At 43.0% G+C, this 10,764-nt stretch overlaps 1 protein-coding gene across 1 annotated transcript; it reads right to left on the bottom strand.

Annotated features, from left to right (window-relative positions):
• Position 1: 1 nt before the first annotated feature.
• Positions 2-10,629, bottom strand: srpk1b (SRSF protein kinase 1b). Its single transcript, XM_019880565.1, has 16 exons — positions 10,368-10,629; positions 9,786-9,840; positions 5,738-5,865; positions 5,544-5,652; positions 5,223-5,310; positions 5,050-5,137; positions 4,485-4,591; positions 4,239-4,404; positions 3,836-3,861; positions 3,527-3,722; positions 2,867-3,310; positions 2,458-2,552; positions 2,260-2,367; positions 1,831-1,900; positions 1,615-1,707; positions 2-1,064 (listed from the first exon to the last, which is right to left on the bottom strand). Exons 1-16 carry the CDS (start codon positions 10,378-10,380, stop codon positions 883-885), a joined length of 1,968 nt encoding a protein of 655 aa, XP_019736124.1. The 5' UTR covers positions 10,381-10,629; the 3' UTR covers positions 2-882.
• Between the last annotated feature and the right edge of the window lie 135 nt (positions 10,630-10,764).

Genomic DNA, 10,764 nt, shown 5'->3' with positions numbered 1-10,764 from the left:
AAAAAAAAAAACTTGGCTGAAGAGGAGACATGACAGAGAACCTAAGCAAATTCCATGAGGTGTGTGCGTAATGAGAGGTTTAGTGTACCGTTATCGTTTATTTGAGTACAGCCCATTTTCATGCCGTTGGAAAGGACCTGAACTGAAAGATTCCCGAAACGTGAATGCTTATGCGGCAAAGGTCATGATTGCATCCAAACACTTGAATCCATGTAGGTCCTTATTGATGTTTAGTTACTAAAATCTAGTCTCATATTAATAAACAAGAATGCCATGGGGGTTGTCGACATTGCGTTGTGCCAAGCTGAAAACAAGAATATCCATAGCAAAATGTATAAAATCTAATCCTCTTTCCGCTTCTAATTGTTACAAATGTAGAAATGTTTTCGCTTACCGAGCTGGGGCAAGAAGACTTCCTAGTCCTTTCTGTGGCGGTCAGCATTTTTGCATTTATTCGGTTTAAGTACTTTGAAGGCTTTTGACATCTCAAGATATAAAAGATGGCACAGCTAATGCAATGGTAAACAAGACCGCACATATTTGGCTTCTTAGTCATCTAAATCAATCGGTGATTTTAACGGCAACCTGTGTTCTTTCTATTATGGAGCTTCATTTCCAAGAGTACCTAAATATCCAAAAGCGTTACGTGGAAGAGACACCAAAAAAAGGAAAAAAGGTTGGCCCTGAAAAAGGAAGAGAGGATTTGGGCTTCCTCTTTCGTCAGTACTCTATTCTACATAACATGGAAGGTGACTGAGGTGCCGTCTTTAGCTGGTCTGACAAGTATGTGCAGGTTGCATCTGAAGGCCATGAAGAGTGTACAGTCACCGTTTTGTTGCGGTTTCAAGCCCAGCAGTGTACGCGCAACGCGCCGACCGCCTCTTATGCCAGCCAAGCATGAGAGAGACACTGAGCGGCTGTGGCCCTCCTTTCAGGAACAAGGTCCAGCATGGGCTGCAAGAAGCTGCTGAAGTTGTGGGCCTCTTCTTTGGACCACTCGTACTTCTCCACTAACACGTCAAACATCCCCCATGGCTTCAGCTTTGTAATGTGTCGCAGGTCACCTGGGTAAAAATGACATTTCAAAAGGGAGAGAGTGACGTGGAATCTCTCAAATACTGGCAAGGATCTGATTTGTTTCTTTTTAAAGCTATCATCCATTATTGGCAGGCTAATTCATTGTTGCTTTGGCGCCATCATGTGGCATCTTGGTATTACGAAACAATATTCCAGTGAGGGGAGAATCTTAGTTTATTCCGCCCACAGTCCGATCTAAAAGAAAAATAGTGCTTTGCCACCATCTTCTGGCCTCAATAGGCATTCTTTAAACTTTGGGAAATCATGGCCACTCAATGGTGACAAGTGACGCAAAAGATGTGAAGAAATATGTCATCGGTAGGCGGCCGTAGTGTTTTTTTTTTTTCCCCAAGACTTATTTTATACGTCATGGGGATTATAAGAGTTAAGAGTGAGTCTGACTTGTGTCAACTGCTAATCTAAAAATTGCACTACAGCCTACAAGCAGTTTCTGTACTCAGAGGCAGCAGACGGAGACTCCCTGGAGTGATCGGGCTCTTAAGGTGAGGTTTGTGTCTGCGCTGTGGGTGTTTTTACCTTTCTTGGTGAAAAACTCCTTGGAGTATTTGCCTGCCGTGATCAGCTTGCGAGGAACTTTGCCGAGCAGCTCAATGATCAGAGCTATGTGATCTGGAGGCAAAACACGTGAGTCACAATTAAAAGAAAGGGAGGCAGTGTCAAATATATTCTGTTTCGCCTGCAGTTCACGTCGGATATGTCAAATATTAGTTGGACTCATGATTTCCCACAAACCTTCATCTCGGGAATAATCCTCTCCTGAGTGGGGTTCAAACAAATAGTCTCCCGTTGCCAGTTCAAAGGCCTGAAGACAGAGAAAAACCATGAGCTTTAAGTATTTTTAAAAAGTTCACATAAAGTGTATCCTTGTCAAAGCAGCATTTGCATCTTGCCAAGGGCTCATGGATTTTTTTTTTGTAATCAATTGGAGTGTCATGAACCCACTCTCATGACACCCACAGTTAAATACTACCTCTGTTTTTACACAGAGGAATGCAGTAATGTGATTGCTCAGCAAGCCCGTGTCTTATGGTAACTAACAACTGTGTCACAACGTGGTGTTTCCATGTCCAGAATGACAAACGGATGGAATATCATTTCCTGTCACAATGAGATGTTTCTGTTTGTGAAGGCGACATGTGCGTTTGCGCTCCTCGTCGTTACCATGCAGGCAGTGCTCCAAATGTCTGCTGGTGTGCTGTAGCCAGATCCTATCAGCACCTCGAGTGAACGATACTGCCGAGTCTGGATGTCGTCTGTAAAATGCTTGTGCTGCGCGAGGCAGAAATTGATTTTTTTCAGTGGACGTATTTGTGACAAATCCATTGATTGACGCAGCTCCACAGTATTTTTAATACTCACCACCCAGCAGGCATTTCCAAGGTCAGCAATCTTAACCTGCAACTTGTCGGCATTCAGAGGGTCCAGGGGATTTACCAACAAGCTACTCGATGATTCTGTTGGAAGAAGTCCGAGCACAGCTGATGAGTGACAGGAGAACCCTCGCACTTGACAAAAGTAGCATCAACTTAAAACACAAGATTACACTTGGATGCAACTAAGTTATGGTCATGATATTTAAGCGGTTCCCTGTCATTTACATAACATTATTCCATGGTTGATAATGTTTTCAGTGGTCACAACTGAAAGGCATGACATCTGTGTGAAAGCACGGCACCTAAATGAGTATAATCCACACCAATAAGAATAACTCAAATACAAAGTAATTGTTCTTTTTGGCTATTTAGAAATCGTATTGGTACCAACTAACCGTTTTGGCTGTTCTCTTCATCTTGACCTCGTGTTTTGTTCTCCCCTTGCGTGTCCATATCCTCATCCTTTTTCTCGCCTTTGACGCCATCATTCATCTCTGAGGTGACAAAGTCTGAGCTGAGGGAGGCAGGTGGCTGCTGCTGCTGCTGCGACTGAGGCTCGGGGTCCTCCGAGGGACCGTTGCAGCTCTGAAGGTTGTCTTTGTTGCATACTTTGTCAAGAGTCTCTGTTTTATCATCTACTTGGTTTGCATTCCGTTGGTCCTGCAGCTCTTCCGCAGACTGGTTGGTCCCATCTTCCTGGCCTTCCCAGCTGGCCTCGCTAACCGGCGTGGAGGTGTTACCGTTGCAGTTGACCTCCATGTTACTCTCCTCCTTGGTGGCGCCCTCTGTGGGTACACTTGGTTGTGACATCTGTTGGGGTAGCCCGACAGTTGCAGACTCTGTAAAAGATAAAATGAGAACACTAATGTACTCACCAACCACTTGATTATTTTCAACACGTTCTACAAGATAAGCCCTAGCAATAAGTGCCTCTGCAAGGAGGATCATGCAAATATTCTTATTGACACTGTCAGAGAGGTATTAATTCAACATTCTCCATGTTTGCATTTAGGGTTTGCAATCATGTTGGTTGAGTTGGTAGTTTGGTCAATCACCGGTGACAGGATGCTTCTTGTCTTTTTGCAGAGTGGCCGACACAGAGACGGGGTCAGAGGAGATGTCAGATGTCGTTTCTGCGGTGTCCTCCTCTCTTGCTTCGAGTGTCACTCCTCTTTCCGCTTCGAGCTGCTCCGCCTGCTTCTTCTGTTTCTTCTTCATTTTCTTCTTTTTGTTCTTTGACATTTTGGCCATCTTGAAAGAAACAACAAATGGATAAGAAATCCTGATGTGTTTTTGCACAATCACCAATATGAGTCAGTTTTTTTAAATAACAGAAAAAAAATATATATTAAAAATATATATACCGGCCTGGGTGCTGGAGCTGTACTCACTGTGGGAAGAGGAAAATGAGAGGAGGATTACGTTACGAGAGGACATGGGCGGTACATCCATCACCTCTGTGGGAGCTGACTCACACCAAGATGTATTAACAGACTCATGCAGAGGCAGACTCTCACTCCAAAGAGCAAGGTGCTCATTTACACATCCACACTTAATGGTGACTCATAGCTAACTGCTCCAAACCAAAAAAAAAAACAAAAAGTTTTAGTCATTTAGATGGCATCAATAAACAACTCCTCTTGCTAATTGTTTAGTGATGTCAATTCAAAACTGGCAATCGACCAGCATTTCATGACACGACGAGCAAATTGTAGATCAAACATGAATTTGGTCGGAGGCGCTCAGAGGAGAAAATAAAAGTATGACCTGCAGAACCAGAGGGTGGCGCCGCACCAGTCTTCTGCCACTGCGTCGCTTCGACGGCCATTTTCTTGATAAAGAACTCATTGACGGTCAGAAGAATGTTTTCTGGCTTGATGTCTGTGTGGATAATTTTACATTTGGTGTGGAGGTAGTCTAGACCCTGAAGGACCTGCACGAGGTGAACACGGACCATCATCAATATCAAAACAAAAACAGCAACCAAGCCTTTCGGAGGATTTGCTACACTACCTGTCTAATGATGCTTTTAACACAAGGCAACGGCAGGCCTTGATAATTTGACTTGATAATCCACTTTAGTAGGTGGTACCCCAGCACCTCAAACACCATGCATACATCTGTCGCCAAGTCAAGGAAGAACGGAAGATGGCATCACTCGTTAAACGAGTTCCATTTTAACAACCCACAATGGATGTAAGCAACTACAGATGAATGATAATGATATCCAGAGGGTGTGTGGGCGCGTTGTCAGATAGCACAGCTGCAGACTTGTTGCTGCGGGAGAGGAAAAAAAGGGGATGGTGCCAGCATCAGTGCATCAGAGCTTGTGACACCCAAGGATGTGCCAATGCGCACACCGAGCTGTCGGTACAGGACCCACAAATAGCTATGCAGAGAGATGAGGCGGAGGGTGCGGGGGATGCAAAATTGAGTGATCTGTCAGCACAATAATGGACTGGAGAATATAATAATACAAACAAAATCAAGTAGATGTCGTGAGAGCTTTTGTAAAGTAAAAAAAAAAAAAAGGGACACGGTTGCTTAATTGTCTAGAGACAAAATCATTAAAAGATACGAGTGCCATTCATGCCAGAAATTTTGAAGTCATCAAGAAGCTGCACCACTCTCTCCCTGCTGGGATCACCGAGGTCTGTGTTTCGCACCTGAAACAAAAACATGGAGAGAAACACGTATGAGGGCTATTTGGCTGAAACCAAGAAAAATGACAAACAAGGTTGTCCACGTTACAGATTTCAGCAGCTTGATCTCGTCCAGAGCCGTTTCTGTGTAATGTTCGGCACTTTTCACAACCTTCATAGCTACAAAGCGCTTCTCCCTGCAAGGTACAAAGACAAAAACATAAAACACAATTAAAATTTTTTTTGCGACCCCAATCGCATGAGCATTATTCAAATTCAAATGTTGACCATGTGCACCATTGCACTTTCTGTCCAAGATCTGAATCGTCCATGATCTTTGTTCACTTGATGCTTTAGGCAAGCAGTCATAGGATTATTTTTTTTGGGGGGGGGGTTCTGAAATGATCTCTGCAGTCTAGTGACAACTTACTGGATGTCCCAAGCCAGCCAAACAGTGGAGAAGTGCCCCCAGCCAAGTTTCCGGATCACATGGTATCTTGCGTTGAAGAGATCTCCAATCTTCACATGGTGATACCCCCCTGACCAAACAAAGATGACGTACGTGTCCTCGGTTAAAATAAAAATTATAATAATTTGCTATGATAACAAACAGAGAGTCTATACCCTTGCAGTAGTCACCAGGGTCTTCTTGCTCATCATCGTCAGAGCCCAGGATCTCCTCATCCTGATCAGGGTCGGGTGAGTCTGGCTGAGTTGGCTTGGAGCTTCCACCACAGCTCTGAGGCTCTGGTCTTCGGGAAAAGAGACAGGAGGAGATTGGGTCAGAGGTCGCAGAAAAAGGGGGATAAAGTTGGTAATAGTGTTTGGTTAAAAAAAACAGAGCAAGACTTTTTCCCCATTACCTTATTATTATTTTTTTTTTTGGTCACATGAAAAAAAATTCCAGATCACTGTATTAATGAAATAAACGAATCATGTTAATTATATGATCGTGCATAAGTGTATCGTCCCACTTTGCTGCACCAGACACATCTTTCTTTACATGTCTATGATGCACACAGAAATGCTGCATTGCAAAACATGCTCAAATCCTGCTGACTGAGCAACTGAAAAATTGACATTTTTCCCAGTATGCCCTCTCATCACTTGCAAAGCCAAAGCCATTGCCGCAGCCGTTACTAAAATAGCAGCTAATACTCGAGAGGGCAATGCTGGAATTGGGGTCAGCACAGTTTCCCCCTTTAGCCACCCCCTAATTAACAAGCACATAGATATCCTTGCAACGCTTTGCCGCTGGATAAAAAATGCTGCCAAATTGTAATCCAAATGAGTCCAACTGATCCACTTCACTTACCATGGCCTTTGTTCAACAGCAACGGCTCCAGCTGCCAAACTATTGTATTGGCGATTCCGTACCCCCCTTTTCAATTCATTCCAGTTGCAGGAGGACAGTGGTGCAATGTGCACAAACTTACTCTAAAAGCTAAATGTCTGCTAAAATGAGTGACCACAAAGTCACGCATTTAAGAATCCTTCAACCAAGACATAATATCATTAAACATTAACTGCTTTGCTGAACAGCTGATGGGGTCACGGGGTGCCGAAGCGTTCAGGTTGTGATGAGCAAATATGAACACAGTCGATTCAAGAATTAGAAAAACAATCTCCCCATTTCTGACACAGTACTACTCAAAGCAAAGCAAAGTAACAGTTGGTGTTTGTGCGTCTAAAAAAAAATACAAAAAAACTTGGCCATGACTCAACCTGTAAAGTGAAGTCGTAAGACAAGAAGTCCCTGCATTGCTGAAAGGTCAAACTGCCAAGGAAAAAAAAAAAAACAAGCCACCAGCTTTAAGAAGGAGACAACCCACAACAAAAAACAGCAGCGCTTTGATGAATCAATTAACCAACGGTGAGATTTTACACCACTTTGTGCTTTCCAAGTTGTTTTTTTTTAACTTGCAACAAGGCAGACAGTGAACCAAACGGCATTCGTCTTGCTCATTGCAGCTAAAAAAAAAAAAAAACCTTGGCTGCAATGTTTGCCTACTGACCAACTGCCTTTGTCAAGTTCTTGAAGTTGTCTCTGCAGCATTCTTGGCACAGTTACTTATTTTTAATGCTCACCAGCTCGCACAATTGTGAGACGTTTAAATGATCAGAAAATGTTATTTTGAACAAGGATTTTTTTTTCTGTTAATGGCCAAGACAAATGCCAAAAACATGCGGTTATTTTTGAAAATTGGACTACTAGTCAGGGGTAAAAAACTATTTAAGATCCAGAAAACAGAAAGAAACAGAAACTCTACAAGAGAGAATTGAGTTCGTGTATGTGCATTTTTGGGGGGACTGCAGCACATATACAGTACACACAAATTCACTGACATTCAAACACCCTCTGATTGGCAAAAGCCATGGGTGAATTTGAGCAAAATGTACTTACGGTACAGAGCAATGTGCGAAATTCAACATGTGGACCCGGTTCAAGAAAACAACCCAAAATGGTTGCCGGGTGTGCTTGCTTACCTGCAGGATGCGCGGATACCCATGGGACGTGAAGCAGGGAAGAAGACAGGACAGTGGCAGAAAAAGGGCAGGTGTTCAAAGATGCTCTCACACCATTAGCCAAGAGTGGGTGGCGGGGAAAAAAAATAAATAATAAACAAGGGTGAGCGGGATGAAGAATGAGTAGCAGAGTTGTGATGAATAGGATGTTCCGTGGTGGAAAAGAAGCAAAAGACGAGAAGAGAAGACGAGGGCTGGCACTCGGGGCATCAGCGCTCAACTCGCAGACTCTCGCTTCTCCACTCGCACATCAGCGCTCACTTTCTCCATTGCTCTTGTTCTCTCTCTCTCTCTCGCTCGCAGTCTCTGACCGAGAACTCTCCTTGGCTGCTGTAAGCCTCTGGCCCCACCCCTTGCATTGGCAGCTGGCAGACGATTGGGCAAAAAACAGCTCAGCACTGCAATGCAGGTGAAGGGACAACACCAGCCGCCCCTTCCAACCATTTCTTTCACCCACCCCCCTTCTGTGTCACCATCATCTTCTCTCTTGAGCCTCTACAACATTATTAACCTCAATCATAGGCGAGATAGATTATCCACATCGCGCTCCTTTGCACGAGAGCAGCAAAATGTCACTGAGGCGAAACACTCACTGCGGGATGAACAACTGATGTGGGTAATTGGAATGCTTTATACAGAATGTCATTACACCCATCTCGTATAAATGATCAAACAGGTTTGTCAGTTTGGCATTAAGAGCCAAATGGAATTTTGTTTACAACAACCCTCCGAGGTTGTACAATTCAGAAGTGCAATAAAATAGGCAATGTGTTGCTTAAATTGATTGCCCCCCTCCAACCTCTCATTGAAATGGAACCAAAAATGTATCAGTGATAAGGAAAAATGTAGTAACGTCAAAAGAACCGGAAACCCTAAGTGTGTTTTCATCTCTAACACAAAAAGGCCTCTTTTAGGATTATCTAAACCCATATTAATTAAAATAAATTCTAATCAAAGATAGTGTGTGTCCCTAAACATATTATTGACCCCATTTTTTTTACTTTAACTTTACATGCAAGATCCTCTCCAATCAAAATACAATCTTTGATGAAAGAGTTTCCTTTGACCACTGTAAGGACGCTGGGATCATAGATGCAATCACAGTGTGTATTGCAGGACTGACTACAAGCAACTGCAGTCCTCCAACAAGTTGGCAAATGACACACATGCAGGAAGACTGGTTCAAATTTTCTTCTCTCAGATCGTCATCCTTCTGGCTTCACTGTACTTTTTAGCGTCACTCGTTTCTCTCCACACCTCCTCCGTGACACACTCAGCTCCATGCAGTTCTCACAGCCGTACCACCTCAAGACAGTCCAGCAGCACCAACATTCTCCACCCAACAAACACAAAAAGAAAAATAACAGGCCAAATTCCAAAAATTCTGCGGCCTTATAGTCCAAGACTGAAATTCTAAGCAAAGTAATCGCCGCATGAACGTTCAACGCAACAAGCACCAACACTCCCCTCTAATGGAAGACAAGAGCACCAAAAAGAGCCCACACAATGAACACCAACAACAAAAAAGGTTAGAAAAGCACAAACCAAAGACAAAAGCGATTGGCACTCCCGTGACATCCTTCAGTTGTTCCCGGCCTTCGCTATTACACACATCCTCTGTCTTCTGGCAGAGGAGCAGGTTCTCATGGCAGTTGTACGGGTTCTGTCTCAGCCAGAGCATGTGGTGCATCATCTCTGGTTGTTTTTCCTCAGATGCAAGTGTCTTGCAAATAAATTTTAAGGGACTAGGTGGAGCCATGGAGAGCTATTTTTTTCATAGATCATTTGGTTCAGTGTCAGGTCATAGATTTTTAACAAATATGACAAAAAAATGTTTGTTTTTTGCAAACTCCCCATATAAGTGAAATTGGAAAGCAATACAGTGTGCCATGGCACCCTGTTTGAGAACCATTGATATACAACGCAAGGGCAATCATGTATATGAAGGTGACTAGAGATTTCTATGCTTTTCACAGTCTTAACCCTCTGAAATAAAAACCCAAATTGTTTGACACCGCTGTATATACCAGGTTGAAGTAGTTCTTCAATCGTGCAGAGCACGAATAGAATGAAGATGAATGACGTACAAATCAAGCTAAATAGGCGAATCTGCTTAATTCTTTTGCAACGGGTAACGAGAACTTACTTTCTTCCAGTTTTCCGAGGCTTTGTCCTCTTCTTCCTCGCCTGTAAAGCGAGTACTGCCAAATAGAAAATGGATTAAAATCAGAACATTCCATGTCCACCTTGAGCAGCCTTCTCTGATTACAAACAAAAATAAATGGCCTAACAAAAATCATAATATAGATAACCGAACGTAATTTTTTTTTGATGCATCAAACTGACAGGTTCAGTGGAAACAAAGTTACAGAATTGAATTAGCAAACCGGCGTAGAGGTGCTCCCAAGTTGGCAAATAATTCAGCCTTTATCCTGAACAAAAAGAGCTTGTATTTGTTCAGTGGGCTGTACGTAATTAAGGTGTTGACGATTGCGACATATTTTACAAAGTTTAAGCGCATCCGCGCGGCGGTAGTCTCGTGGACACGACTAGCATAAATGCTACAACATACACTCTGCGCATGGTCCACCTTTCAACTATTATTTAACGAGGTTTAACAATACACACGACAAATCATAGTGACATAATCTGCCCACGATAACGTCGAAGGTAACAGCGAAAATGCAGTGCAGAAAAAAATGTTTTTTTTAATTTACGGCAAAAATACCTTTTCTTTCCATCGCGGCAAATCAGCCAGGGGTAGTGCTGCGTTCAGAAGACGTTGGAAATAGCAAGACTCTGCTCCTTCCTGTCGCGGAAACCAGTGAGGGTGTGTTCAGGAAACCTAAGAAATATTCATTCTCTATGTAGCCAGAATCTAAGTGCAAATACGAGCGAGTGGTGCTTTTAGATCGAACTAACATGTAAATGATTAGATTCGCGGTGACAAATGTCACTGTAACCAATTCTCCTGACGTGCCTAATAATGACTCGTTGGAGATTGTAAATAATACACGGGTCGACATACCGGTTTGAAAGATAACTTGGCTATTAATAAATACTGTACGTCGTTGCATGCCAGAGGGTTTGTTTCTTTCCGATGCGTCCTAAGATGAGCTAAAACC

Source organism: Hippocampus comes, unplaced genomic scaffold, assembly GCF_001891065.2.
Source record: "Hippocampus comes isolate QL1 unplaced genomic scaffold, H_comes_QL1_v1.1 scaffold68, whole genome shotgun sequence".
Taxonomy (NCBI): domain Eukaryota; kingdom Metazoa; phylum Chordata; class Actinopteri; order Syngnathiformes; family Syngnathidae; genus Hippocampus; species Hippocampus comes.
The sequence above is the reverse complement of the archived record's forward strand: the minus strand, read 5'-3'. Positions and strand labels throughout refer to the sequence as shown.